Source organism: Diaphorina citri, unplaced genomic scaffold (genome assembly GCF_000475195.1).
Source record: "Diaphorina citri unplaced genomic scaffold, Diaci psyllid genome assembly version 1.1 scaffold885, whole genome shotgun sequence".
Taxonomy (NCBI): Eukaryota; Metazoa; Arthropoda; class Insecta; order Hemiptera; family Psyllidae; genus Diaphorina; species Diaphorina citri.
The window spans coordinates 11,442-26,497 of NW_007378317.1; the positions used below are offsets into that span (position 1 = coordinate 11,442).

A 15,056-nucleotide genomic window follows, 5' to 3' on the forward strand; every position below is an offset into this window, starting at 1 on the left:
TTATAGGTACACCTTTTATGCCAAATACTACCGTCTGAGAAGGATTTGCATGCAGAGATCTCAATATGAATTTATTAGACCCATTAACGGTCAGGCCCACAAAGTGAGTTTGAACTCTTGATTAGGAAATCTGATTTACGGGTTATTTCCAACTACAAATCAAATGGTTTAATCCAAAAGTTACACGTAGTTTAAACTCTTTTTGTGGACCTGGCCATTAAGTATTATTACTTTAACTTTAATATTGTTCACCAAGACTTAACACGCACCCTCTTTCCACCACGGGAGGCAAGAGGAAAAAGGACGAGACTCCATAATTTAGCTATTTTTTTTTTAATCTAGATTTTTCTCCCTATGTAACATATCGCTAATAAATCCTTCCCTTTTAAACAGGTATGTACGGGAGGCAAGAGGAAAAAGGATACCAGCTGATCATCTCAGCATCTGAGTGGGGATGACTTTTTAGTCCGTCCTTCCTTTATTATTACTAATAATAAAAGGTATAGTGGACGGACTATTGTATTCGCTTCGGGTCTTATCGTCCCGAAATCGAAGAAAGAGAAAAGACGAGATCCAGTGGTTAGCTCAGAAATGTCCCTATTCTGTTGAAAATACTCGTCGTAGGCACTACCAAAGATTTTAACAAGCTGGGCCCGTCCCTCCGGGAGTTTTTTTAGCCCGTAGTTTATTCGATCGTGATTAGATCGCTTAGTTGGGAATCTACATAGGTCTCAACATTTTGGGACTACCAACATCCCAACTAATGAAATTTTGAAGTTGGATTGGAAGCAAAAATGAGCGAATGGCTGACGATATAGGCAAAAACACTGTAAAATTGTAAAATGTGTAAATTAATCCAACGCATACTTCGCCACGGACAGACACTTTTAATTTCGAGCGAAGCGAACGGTTTTGAATAAAATTGTCCATGCTAAAACAACAACAACAACAACCACAACAAAGTTACTGAGTCTTCCATCATGATAACAACAACAACAACAATAATAATAATATAGTGATAATAACAATAAACTGTGAATGCCATGTAATAATGGACTCGTAAAAATAATATTATAATGAATGGTGGATTTGTGTACGTTTACAATGTGAAATATTAGTCGAGTAAAAAATTAGGTTAACACGGTTGTGTTTATGATTCATTAGGAGGAAGAGGGGAAGAAAAAGAATGGATAATAATAATAAGGGAGAGAAGAAAAGGTGAGGAGGGAGGGTAAAAAAAGGGGAGGGAGGTGAATAGAAATAAAGGAAGGAGAGAAGAGGAAGGGAGGGTGAATAAGAGGGGAAGGGAATGAGAGAGTTAGAGGAGGAATAGGAACGAAGGAGAAAGAGGAGGAGGGAAAGTGAGAAAAGGGGGAAGCAGTAGGAAGCAGAGGGCATAACGGAGGAGGAACAATGTGAAATATTAGTCGAGTAAAAAATTAGGTTAACACGGTTGTGTTTATGATTCATTGGGAGGGAAGAGGGGAAGGAAAAGAATGGATAATAATAATAATAAGGGAGAGAAGAAAAGGTGAGGAGGGAGGGTAAAAAAGGGAGGGAGGTGAATAGAAATAAAGGAAGGAGAGAAGAGGAAGGGAGGGTGATTAAGAGGGGAAGGGAATGAGAGAGTTCGAGGAGGAATAGGAACGAAGGAGAAAGAGGAGGAGGGAAAGTGAGAAAAGGGGGAAGCAGTAGGAAGCAGAGGGCATAACGGAGGAGGGCGGAAAGGAAGGAGAGGAAGAAAGAGAGAGGTGGATAGGAAGAGAGGAAGGCAGAACTAAGAGAGAGAGAGAGAGAGAGAGAGAGAGATAGATAGATAGGGAATGGAAAGGGAGAGAAGGGACGAAAGAATGATGAAGAGGGAAGGAGAAAAGGAGGGAATAGATTATTTATAGAGGGATGGAAGGAAAAGAAGAGAGAGATTAGTAGAAAAAGAGTGTGAGAGAGAAAAGCGCGAAAATGAAGTGTGTGTGTGAGAGAGAGAGTCATAAATATTTAAATGTTTTGGAGCATGGTCATTTTTTCTGCTTGTGTTCTCCGGGAACTAACCCTTTTTGGTATCCTGTTCATTTAATTCCATATGCCATCTACCTAAAGTGGATCAGGCATCCAATCTATGCCTGATCCACAAATAAGCCCTGGGGTCTATTCCCAAGCCCCAGCCCCTGTATTCAAAGCCCTAATCCACGTCCTAGGCCCTCTATTCAAAGCCCTAATCCAGGCCCTTGGCCCTATATTTAAAGATTTGTGCGACTTTTTTTTCTGCCTGTGGAGCAATAAGTGAGGAGTGAAGAATAGTTCGTGGATTAGGGCTTTTAAAAGAGGGCTTAGAACATTTTTATTATTATTATTATTATTATTATTATTATTATTATTATTATTATTATTATTATTATTATTATTATTATTATTATTATTATTTATACCCCTTGATGAAAACCCTGTGTAGATATCCCTTAGGCCAGCCACTCACTATTAGAGGTAGACCTGACAGGTACACCTGATCAGGTCCGCCAGTCAAGTCTACCTGATGAGCACACACTATCATCAGGTAGACCTGACAGGAACGGCTGAAAAGGGCCGCCTGTTGGGTCTACCTGATACCTGATGAGCACATACACTATCAGGCATACCTGATCAGGTCTACCTGACAGTGAGTGGCTGGCCTCATGTAACCACGTTTATTTACCCAATCAGAAATTCGTTTGGCAACCTAGCACGTACGAAATATCACACGTTCAAGCTCTGGTAATTGGAAAGTTAAACAGAAAAGGCGAAAGGTCAATATGTGTAGAAACAAAATGGGTTTGCAGCTTTCATAGCTTTGACTGCTTTGGTATGTGGTGAAAGGTAGCTTTTGAAATAAATTGAAAATCGGGTTTTTTCCACTTTATTTTTAGGGTAAATACAAGTATCTAGATACACATTACTTATGAGTTTTTATTTTATTTTTCCACTCCATTGCTTTTGAATTTCGGTTGACAAAGTCTGCAGGGTCCTGTTTTACGGAGTTACGTATTTTGTACCTTGGGACCGCTTTCGAATGCGTTCCTTCAAGCAACCGGAACCGCTTCAAGCCACATTCCTTTAGATTCTTAGCGCCCTTAGCGGGGAAAGGAAAATCTTGGGGCTGAAAATTTACACCCCGTCCGGAATTTGAATCGAGCATCTTAAACAACCTAAGATTTTATTATTTTTTTTTTTTTTTTTTTTTTTTTTTTTTTAAGGAGGTTTGACAGAGGGAGCTGTAACTGCTATGGTCTTATCGTCCCGAAATCGAAGAGAGAAGGAAGACAGGATAGGAGAAAGCCAGCCGTTCCGAGAACGAACATTATCTGTAGTGTATTTTTTGTGAAAAAAAAAACTGTATTGTTACTGTACAAAAATATGTTTTTCGTGGCGAATTTGTTTTTTTTTTAAAAAAATTGTTGTTGTTTTTTAACTCTTGACGTTCGAGCGCCTCTGCTGGCACGCTTTTCCGAATATTTACACAGATGATTGATAGAGTGGGCGTGCGGTGCGCGCAAATTGAAAATAGAGCATGTCGAGACTGCTTGGAGGCGCGCGCGAATGTCAAAAGTACTCAGTGAGTCGGATACTTGGATTCCAAAATAGGTAGCTCTCTCTGCAATTCCCCAAAGATATAGTCCACTGAAAAGAGTAGTCCTTCAACTCACTTACTTTCATACTTTGTAGCTTCTAGCTTTACACATCTCCCAATATATGGAATCTCCAGGGTATGGAAGTCTGTTCACGCCAGAGTGTAAATATGGAAAGGGCAAATTCCTATATGGCGTCAGTTCAACAACATTAAAAAACACACACAAGCCAGGGCCATATTTAGGGGACCCCCCCTCGCTCTTCATTTTTCTGCTTTATTGTAGGCCAGACTTCGATAATTTGGACCCCTGTTTGGACCCTCCCCCTGGAAAAATCCTGGATACGGCCCTGACACACAACATCATTCATCTTCCCGTCCTCTACCACTCAACCCTTCTATCACTCACTGTCCACTCACTTCCACCCAACCTCGTTCAGTTGAACATTTTATTGAAAACTTGTTTATTTTGAGGCCACTCTATAGAGTCACTCGGACATATTGTTTTTAACTCGATCCGACAAGTCGGGATTTTATTTAGGTCGTTCATTTTGTTAATGTTTATCATTTACTTGCTCTTTCTCCCTCGCACTCTTTCTCTTTTTCTCCTCCTCCTCCTCCACCTCTCTCTCTCTCCCTCTCCCCTTCTCTCTTTCTTTTTTTCTCTCACATCTCTCCTCCTCCTCCTCTCTCGTTCTTCTTTTTCTCTCTTTCTCTCTCCCTCCTTCCCCCTTTCTCTCTTCCTCCCTCCTTTCGTTCTTTCCTGTCCCTCTCTCCCTCTCCTCTCTTTCTCTCTCCTTCCTTTTTTCGTTTCGTTCTTCTTCTCTTTCTCTCTCCCTCCCTCCCTTTTTCTCCCTCCTCTAGGCCTTTCTCTTTCTCTCTCTCAGCTCTCCCCTTTTCTCTCTCTCTCACCCTCTCTCTCACACATACACATACAGACACGAGGATAAATTCATTAAAACTTGATGATGCTACATTTACCACATCCTCTAAAATTAGTGGATGGGCTGGCATCACAACTTTCCCTCTCTTCCCCTTCTCTCTCTCTCTCTCTCTCTCTCTCTCTCTCTCTCTCTCTCTCTCTCTCTCTCTCTCTCTCTCTCTCTCTCTCAAGGACAAGGAAATTCTGTATATTTCATTGTGTACAATGGAGCAGTTGCAAATGGGTAAAAATTTTAAATAAATGGTCGATTCCTATGTAAAAAGTTGGGAAAAATCCAAATCTGGGGTCAGAAAGACAGACAGACCGACTGACAGACAGACAACACCGAAGCGAATACAATAGTCCATCCCTTATACCTTTTTATTACTATTGTAATAGTAAAGGAAGGACGGACTAAAAAGGGGGATATAGCGCTTGGTTAAAAGAGACAAGAAATCCCCCACTCACCTCATCAGTCTGAGAGCCTTGCTCCCGTGTCTGAGAGCCAGAGGGAGCACCTGTCGTAGCAGGGGACGTCTCATCGCTTCCTCCCTCCTGAGTATCTCGCTGCATGTACACTATGAGGTCGTTGTTATCCGAGGAGGAAGATTTGTGCCCAGTGGATTTCGACTTGAACTTGTACAGGATCTTGTGACACAGAGGACATCGGTCCTGAGGGGAAGCAAATGGGAGGACATTAATATCATTAAATCTAGAAAAATAATAATAATAATAATACTAATAATAATAATAATAAAACACTTCTACGACCACAAAGATTATAACAGAACAAAGAAAAAGATGAGGGGGGAAAAATGGAATTCAATTAAAACAAGCTGGGTCCGTCCCTCCGGGAATTTTTTAGCCCGTAGTTTATTCGATTGTGGTTAAAGATTAAAGAATCCCTGTGTACCTACCTAATTTGTTTAATATTCAGTTTATTATCATTCTTGATTTCATTTTTTGATTTTACTTTCATGTAATGATTTAAAATCAAGACTAGAGCCCGTTCTCCCTTTATTTCCAATATAATGTTTAAGTCACCTATCCATTTATTGGCCTTGCTCGGCGTAGCTTAACATAGGTGACGCTAAAACCGGTCTTAAATGATCGACTGAAGTGTTATCTAAAACTTTCTCGCTTTGAGTTCATAGGTCGTCGCGACAAATTTCAACTCTTTTTTGTTCTGATCAGCTTACTAAAATTTATATTCATTTAATATTTTGAAATGCCTGAAAATTTGAAAACATTAAACTCAGTAATTCAAAATATCTTTCAAATATTTTTAAATTTCTACTAATGTACCTACCTACGTACCTGCTTCATTTTCAGGGATATCTGAAAATATTCAGAATTTCAGATCAATATTTTAAAAATATCGCAAAGTATTTAACTCAATAATTTTCAGCAAAATATCTAAAAAAATATTCGCAAAAATTCTGCACCTACTGATAAAGCCAGAAATTTAGATTTCAAAGTTGTTGAGAAATAAAACTGAATTATGTACAAAAATGTGAGGGCTTAAAAAAATAATTAGGTGAAAAAAAAGGCAATAGAGTGTCAAAAGTAAAATAGGAGACCAACAGCTTGCAATACGTACAGGTAATTTTATGACAAGAAAATGAGGATTTCCTCCTAAAACAAGAAAAACATGAAAATGAGGATTTCCTCCTAAAACAAAAACATGAAATTTCGAAAAATAAATTTCTTTGAATGTTTAATCTTTTAAGTTTGACCCTCAGAGGGGTGTATAAAAATTTCTTATTTTCCTATGTTATTGCTTTGTGTGTTTTTGTTTGTTAGTTTTGTTTTTTTTTTTCCCCCTTCAATTGAGAGGCTCTTAATGAGTTAAACAGCTTATATGTCTCCCCATTTCGATGCGATATTAACTAGCGCCTCAATTTAATCAAATTAGACTGTTACCTTTTTATTTTTCTTCAAAAGAAATCGACTTACCAACCTGAATAGTTTGTTAATAAGATCTTACTTGTTAGCTTGTTACCTATATGTTTCTTCATCACATTCGAAGTTCCCACTTTACAACGCACATCTGAAAATACAAAACAAACAACCAATGAGACATTCATCTGTGCTGTGGCAGCAGAGCACCGACTCTTAACCCGAAGGTCCTGGGTTCGAATCCCAGCCGGGACCGAAATTATCTCATCGAATTTTACCGTTCCTGGCTGGATAGGCATGGATGAAGAAGAATGTGCCTTGAAGTAATGCGAAAGATGTGCCGAGGTATAACTTGAGAGGATGAGGACTTTATATCTTACAGTTTGAATATCTACCTTTTTTCTTTGATTGATTCCAAAATCTGCAGTTCACAGTTCTTTTACCCCTAAAGATTTGCAAAGTAGGTAATTTTCATAATTATAATTTCAACTTCATCTTTGATATAATTAGTTTTACAAAGGTCTCAATACCTACTAAATTTCACAATAGTACGTAAACAGGTAGAAACTAATCTAATCTCGATTACGGGGTATTCGGTCGAGTTACTTACAGGGTGTCTCAACTGGTCGAGTTCTTCCTGAGTAAACTCTCCGCGGTGACCAGGGTGGCCTGGTCCGTGCTGTTGGATCTCTGATCAGGATCTAGATCAGCAGTCAACCTCTCTCGCACCTGATCCAAACTAGAGTCAACACGCGATCTGAAATACATAAAAAAAATGCATAATATTCAATCAAATTTTTAAAGAAATGCATAATATTCAATCAATTTTTTAAAGAAATGCATAATATTCAATGAAATTTCCAAATTTTCAGGGGTCTCTAGATTTTTACAGTCATTTTAGTTAGAATGGAAGGTAAGTGCTAGGTTGCGGATTCCCGGCCGCGGCGAGATTCATCATAAACAGATAAGGTTCGTTTTTGGAACGGCTGGATTTTTTTTTTTTTTTTTTTCAAAGTGATCTGAAAATTTGACGGTTCATTTGATATTTATTTCATGGTACTTATAAAGGGTGTCCCAATAAGAACGCAAGATTTGATTGTTTAATAAACCATGGTTCTCCGTGGAATAAAATGGACTTCTTAGATGATTTTAGAAGTCAACATTCTGAAATTTTGTATGGAACAATAATCAGACAAATAACTTCCTCTACTTTGATGGTACATTCGTTTCCTTTTGACAAAATTTTCGATGACAAATTCGAGGAAATCAGGCTGTATCTCGTTGATGCAACTTTCATTATCTCTCCACACACTCACCTGTACATAGAGCCACTTGCGCAAACACACCCCGTGGAAGTAGTGGTTACACCGCGTGATCTTGGCGGATATCATATCCTGATAGCATATCGCACACACATCGTCAAACTCTCTGAGCTGGTCCCGAGACGCCTCCGGGAGGGATTCGATCTTCTTCACCGCCGTCTTGCGTTTCATGAACACCACCCAACCGTTCTTCGCCTCGCACCTGAAAACAAATATTCTTGGACATTAATTAGACTTACTTTATCATGGACACTCGTTGCTATGTTGAAAGCCCAGAAGAAAGCACAAACAGATTAATGTGTTGCCTGCGAGGGAGCTTTGCAGGGATATTTGATGTGACGTCATCGCGTGCGGGAGTGTATGTCGTGACGTCAGAGTTCAAGATTAACCGGTATTTTTAAAATTGATTTATCTCGGGATCTAGAAGTCGTGGAAGAAAAAGAAAAGTTCCGGAATCCCTTATTTTCCCAGCTTTTTGACTTTGAAACATCACCCAAGTAAGCGCAACTGTTCTATTGTTATTAGTAAATAAAAAAAACATATACCTACCATATGTTGAAGTAGGCGTGGATGCACATCATGGCAGCCCGCACTCCGCCCCCGGACTCAAATAACAGAATCCACGCTCCGTTGAAGAAGAGGAAGATGCCGAAACAGAACTCGATCTGAAAACATGAAAGTTCACAATCAAGGAAAATGGCCTAATAGCTAATTCGTTTGTATTTGTAAACAAAAACAAATTAACAATCAAAGTTGATCTCATACATCGTCACATCTGTTTGGTGGAAAGAACACCACATGGAAAACCTTGAACAGACTCAGAGTGGGCGTTTCCCGATGTAAGAAAACCCTGGCTAAGTGGGGGTACTCGGAGGAAATCTAATATTAGGGGTAGACAATGAAAGTAGAGTAATTACGGTACTAGGCCATGAAATAGGTAATATTTAGTTCTGATTTTATCATAGGCGTCGAAGAAGAAATCAAATGTGTTGTGTTCCTTCTCTCTTTCTTTCGGGACGATAAGACCTTCGTAAGTATTCTACTCAGCCTTTTCCAGTCCTGTTAACCGTTTCTTCCGTAAATAAATGACAGAAAAAGAAAGAAAGAGAAGAAGAAAAAAAGAAAGAAAGATTGAGAGAGCTCTTACCTTGAAGTTTGACTACTTGGTTCATTACTGCTACTAGATGTAGATGAAGATGATCTTACAGTTTGAATATCATTAGATATGGATTCAGTTCTAGTTATACTACAGCTAGGTAAAGGCTCATCACAAGATACCTGAAATTAATAAATTATATTTTGATTTATAATTTATAAATAATAAATAAACAAGATACAAAAATAAACTAATATAATAATAAAGAAAAACCTTGAAACTGTAATTTCAAACGCTCAGAGTCGTTATCAGGAACATTTCCAACTGCCCAATAGACTAACAAAAAGCATTTGACCGAGTTAAAAAAAGTGGCCCCTGAAAAGTACTAGAATGTGTGAAAAAGATCTGGGAGTCATAGGAATTATTGGAGACAAAGAACAACTTTGAAAATGAAAGGTTAACAACTTAACACACAGATCATATTCAAATACTCAGGGGACTACTGCAAGGATGTATTGTGTCGCCTCTTTTCGTATTTTATTAAGTGTATACCTTGAACCATTTGAAATATTTTATGTTTGCGACTACACTTAGCTTGGGCTCTCATAATCCCTGTAGACAATAAATTTGATTAATACAATGGCCGAGAGTTAACACAATGTCAAAAGGATTTTCTTTAACGTCACCCAGTTGATTTACACAGGCCAGTATTTCTTGAACTCTGTATGAACTGCAAACTCTCTGTGGTAAGACCGTGTATTAACAAGCAGGGTTCGTCCCTCCGGGAATTTTTTAGCCCGTAGTGATTAGAGAAAATCAGTACCTATTATGTACCTACCTAATTTGTTTAATATTCAGTTTATTATTATTTTTGATTTGATTTTTTGATTTTACTTTCATATAATGATTTAAAATCAAGACTAGAGCCCGTTCTCCCTTTATTCCCAATATAAGGTTTAAGTCACCCATCCATTTATTGGCTCAGCGTAGCTTAACCCAGGTGACGCTAAAAGCGGTCTTAAGTTGTCGACTGAACTGTTATCTAAAACTTTCTCGCTTTGAGTTCATAGGTCGACGTGACAAATTTCAAGATCAGAGCTCATTTGTATGAGAAAATGTGAAAAAATTTCCCCAAAAACCAGTTTTTTTGGTTTTTTGGCTTTATGGTTTTCTGGACAAAATTTGCACCACCATTTTCGTGTTCCTGGTAAAAAGAACTTACCTAAATGTAAAAAAAAGCTACAACTAGGAAAATACTTTTGAAAAATTTCATCGGACTGCATTTCTGAAAAGTTTTTTTTTGGGGGGGGGTGCTCCCCTATGTACATATGTGGCCCGCGAAGTACCTCCCAATGTAGCATGTGGCCCGAATACACATGGAATTTGGAAACCCCTGCTCTAGAGACTCTAGGTACTTATACAATGTGGAGGCGGATAAAAATATTTTCTCAAAATTAGGTCATTATAATATTTATAAAGGTATCAAGTACAGCGCTCTATGTTTTAAGTAGGTACAGGGTGTTGGGAGGCGCGCCAACTTTTAAGAAATCTTATGTGATGCCGACGCGCGACGCGACATCCGGCAAAATCTACACATACAGGGTGGAATCTCCCTTTTTGACTACAAACAAGCGGGGCCCGTCCCTCCGGGAATTTTTCGATCTTGGTTAAGGAAAATCAATATTTATGTACCTACCTATTTTATTTAATATTCAGTTTATTACTATTCTTGATTTGATTTTTTGGTTTTACTTTTATGTAATGATTTAAAATCAAGACTAGAGCCCGTCCTCCCTTTATTCCCAATATAATGTTCAAGTCACCCATCCATTTAATGGCCGACAAATTTCGAGATCAGAGCTCATTTGTGTGAGAAAATGTGAAAAAAATCCCCCAAAAACCAGTTTTTTTGGTTTTTTGACTTTAGATGTGAATTACATTGTTTTACACATACAAAGTTTTTTAAACAAAGCCAAAGCAAGGACACGAGCGAGCTAGGGAATTTTATCCTCAACATTGTTTGAACACAATAATAGTAGCTTACAGAGAGTGTAAAAAGAACTATTTAGTCTTATTAGAGTAGAATTTTAGACTCTTATATTTGAGACTTATATGTATACTCGGACCAAGTTTTTTTTTTTTTCAAGTTTGGAATTCGTTCCGTGCAACAAGCTTTGTGGGAAACTGAGTAGCGATTCTTGAAACTGAGTAGCGGTTTAGCGAACATTGATTGTGTAAAAAGAATAATATTAGTAGTTACAGAAGATGCTAGGTAATAGTGATGACTGATGAGGCTCTCGACTTTATTATAATGGTAATTGAATTTTATATGCACCTCGATAAATTTTACAGGTTTGTCTATGTTCACAAGAAAGAAGCTTTTTTTTCTTTCCATTTTTGGGGTTCAATATCAATATGAGTTGGATGATTTACCTTGAGATCTCGAGTCTGAGATATAATCCACTTGTTAATGAATTGTTGAGGATCCTTAGCGAAACTCAGGAAGAACTCACGATTAGTTTTCAAACTGTTGATGGTTTCCACTGTCTCGTGAATCTTGTTGTCCAAACTCTGAGAAACAAAGAAGAAGACAAGAGAATAGAATGTGGGTCACTAGATTCATTAGTGAATGTAAATAAACAAAGGAATTTTTACACTCGTATTTATGAACAAGAATGATCGTACTTAGATCAGTCTCAAGTCAAAATTGACCAATCAAATGCCTTGAGACTATGCTTAAATTTGATTTTTTGATTTTACTTTCATTTAATGATTTAAAATCAAGACTAGGGCCCGTTCTCCCTTTATTCCCAATATAATGATTAAGTCACCCATCCATTTATTGGCCTTTCTCGGCGTAGCTTAACATAGATGACGCTGAAACCGGTCTTAAATTAACGACTGAAGTGTTATCTAAAACTTTCTCGCTTTGAGTTCATTAAGCATAAATCCTTGTCAGAAATGTCGTTCCCCGCTTAAGTAATACACTAAATTTCATGACTTGACTTGGACTTGAAATGTCAATGTGTTAGGTATAAACAAGGTCTTCCTTCGGTCTTCGCGTGTTCTTCCGTCTTTTTTCTGTGTACTATTACTGTCTACCGCGGCTGTTCTACGACCTAACCTCTTCTGGGCCGACCGACCGACCGAGTGACAGACACCGAAGCGAATACAATAGTCCGTCCCTTATACCTTTTTATTACTATTGTAATAATAAAGGAAAGGGACTAAAAACCTGATTACACAAAATTCTATTGGAAATCTTGCATATTGGAAAAGGACAATAAACAAAATTGTCAATGGCTGAGGGCCTTCAAAGCTTAGGTAAAATAGCTCGTCATTTACAGGTCAACTCATCTTTACTTACTTACTTACTTATACTTACTTACTTACTTACTTACTCACTTACTTACTTACTTACTTACTTACTTACTTACTTACTTACTTACTTACTTACTTACTCGAAGTTAATAGCGTATTTACGAGCATGTCGATAATGTTTTATCTTACATGTGATATGGTCTTAGCTTCATGACTTCTTGTACCCTAGGTCATGCATGTTCACTTGATATGGATTTCAATAACACCTCTTAAGTAGGTAAGTAAGTAAGTAAGTAAGTAAGTAAGTAAGTAAGTAAGTAAGTAAGTAAGTAAGTAAGTAAGTAAGTAAGTAAGTAAAGATAAGTTGACCTGTAAATGACGAGCTATTTCACCCTAAGCTTTGAAGGTCCTCAGCCATTGACAATTTTTTTTGTCCTTTTCCAATATGGAAGATTATTGTTGTTTTTCTTTTCCACTCTGCAAGTTTCTCTTGGTCTTTTTCATGTAATGGAAAGCGACTATTTGTTGTCAGACACCACATTCTTCCATGGAAATTCACATTCAAAATACTCGATAGCAACTCAGGTAGGTACATAAATACTGATTTTCTTTAACCAAGATCGAAAAATTCCCGGAGGGACGGGCCCCGCTTGTTAGGTATACCCCAAGATTATTGTTGTTTTTTTTCCACTCTGCAAGTTTCTCTTGTTCTTTTTCATGTAATGGAAAGCGACTATTTGTTGTCAGACACCACATTCTTCCATGGAGTATACCCCAAGATTATTTAATTGTTGTTTTTTTTTCCACTCTGCAAGTTTCTCTTGTTCTTTTTCATGTAATGGAAAGCGACTATTTGTTGTCAGACACCACATTCTTCCATGGAAATTCACATTCAAAATACTCGATAGCAACTTTATACCCTTATTGGAATTTGGAAATCAAACCACACCACCGCTACCACCCCGCCCGCCACCGGATAGCTCGCTAAAATCAAGCCGTATAAATTTACGACATTCCTCTTCGGCTAAAACATCCCCTCTTGGGCGAGAAACATTTCAAAGTCTCTACCTAAATGACTGTGAAAAGTTTCCTCCCGGGTAATAAAGCTGACCGAGATCGGCTATTTTTCAACAACGAAAACTTTTCTCCTTTCGGGCAAACTTTTCAAAGCAATATTTCTGCGAAGAGTGCCCATAATATTTATCTACTTGGAGCTTTTTTAATGCTCAAACAAAGGTTTTATCAACTTTGTTCGAACAAGTTAACCCGTTTTTGTTCGCCGAAACAGATTGTTTGATCTGTTGACCCCCGTTAATGACCCTATGGCGAGTCCGACTAAAAATATATACGGGATTCAACAAAATGTTACGACATTTTTAAAGAATTTGTGTACATCCAATACCACAATTTAGTCCATGTTGCTGTAGGTATTTCACAAAATCGACTAAAAAGTCAAAACTTGCAATGCCACTACCCTCTTTTGGTTCGACCGCAAACATTTTAATATTTAAAAAGCACTTATCACCCTATGGCGAGTCCGACTAAAAATATATACGGGATTCAACAAATGTTACGACATTTTTAAAGAATTTATGTACATCCAATACCACAATTTAGTCCATGTTGCTGTATTTCACAAAATCGACTAAAAAGTCAGAACTTGCAATGCCACTACCCTCTTTTGGTTCGACCGCAAACATTTTAATATTTAAAAAGCACTATTTTCTGGCTTTAGGTTTTCAAGTTCTGTTCTTCGGGGCATACCATCACCCTATGGTGAGTCCGACTAAAAATATATACGGGATTCAACAAAATGTTACGACATTTTTTAAGAATTTATGTACATCCAATACCACAATATAGTCCATGTTGCTGTAATTCACAAAATCGACTAAAAAGTCAGAACTTGCAATGCCACTACTCTCTTTTGGTTCGACCGCAAACATTTTAATATTTAAAAAGCACTATTTTCTGGCTTTAGGTTTTCAAGTTCTGTTCTTCGGGGCATAATACTCCCCCATTTCATTTCCAAAGTTCCACCACTGAACGAGCGTTATTTATACAAACCAAAGTTTTAATGGTCATTACAAGTTCTCTAAATTAAGTTAAAACTTTACCTCCTCCACTTCATTTTCAAAGTTCCACCACTGAACGAGCGTTATTTATACAAACCAAAGTTTTAATGGTCATTACAAGTTCTCTAAATTAAGTTAAAACTTTACAACTTTCTCTGCACTCTCTACTTTCAATTAAAAAACGAAGGAAGAAAGATCCCCCGCCTCTTTTTCTCGTCCTCTATCTTTCCTGCGTTTTCTTTTCGAGGATTACTATTAGGAATTAATTCATCGGTTTATTAAAATAATATTTCCTTTCTATTGAATTTCACGAATTAATAAATAATGGAAATCATATTGTAAGAAATATTTTCGCTATTCAGCGTGCTCAGTGACCTGGTTTTACTACACCGAGGGTAGAAATAACTACAGGCTGTTCAGTAAGTTTTACTACACCGAGGGTAGAAATAACTACAGGCTGTTCAGTAAGTTTTACTACACCGAGGGTAGAAATAACTACAGGCTGTTCAGTAAGTTTTACTACACTGAGGGTAGAAATAACTACAGGCTGTTCAGTAAGTCGAGAGAACATTCCTTTCTTTCAATTTTCTTACTCGGATTCATCTTTTAATCCTGTTGTACACCTTAAGAAAACAAAATACTAGAAGACTAAAAGGGCTCTGAAAACAAGGATCTAGGAGTCGATGTAACGAGATTAACGTAGAGGGAACAATTATTTTGTAACTAGGTCGGGGACAAATGGACAATTGACACCCAAACAGCCCATCGACAACTACGAGAAGGGAAAAAGTGCAGAGGGACTAAAAAAATATGGACAGAATTG

At 37.6% G+C, this 15,056-nt stretch overlaps 1 protein-coding gene across 1 annotated transcript in view; it reads right to left on the reverse strand.

Annotated features, from left to right (window-relative positions):
* Positions 1 to 4,934: 4,934 nt before the first annotated feature.
* LOC103512798 (protein TRC8 homolog) overlaps positions 4,935 to 15,056 on the reverse strand; it is a 43,097-nt gene continuing 32,975 nt past the window's right edge. Inside the window, exons 7-9 of the mRNA XM_026826187.1 lie at positions 8,291 to 8,406; positions 7,736 to 7,943; positions 4,935 to 5,192 (exon numbers count right to left, since the gene is read on the reverse strand). Coding sequence (XP_026681988.1) covers positions 4,935 to 5,192; positions 7,736 to 7,943; positions 8,291 to 8,406 — 582 coding nt within the window. The remainder of the gene's footprint in view (positions 5,193 to 7,735; positions 7,944 to 8,290; positions 8,407 to 15,056) is intronic.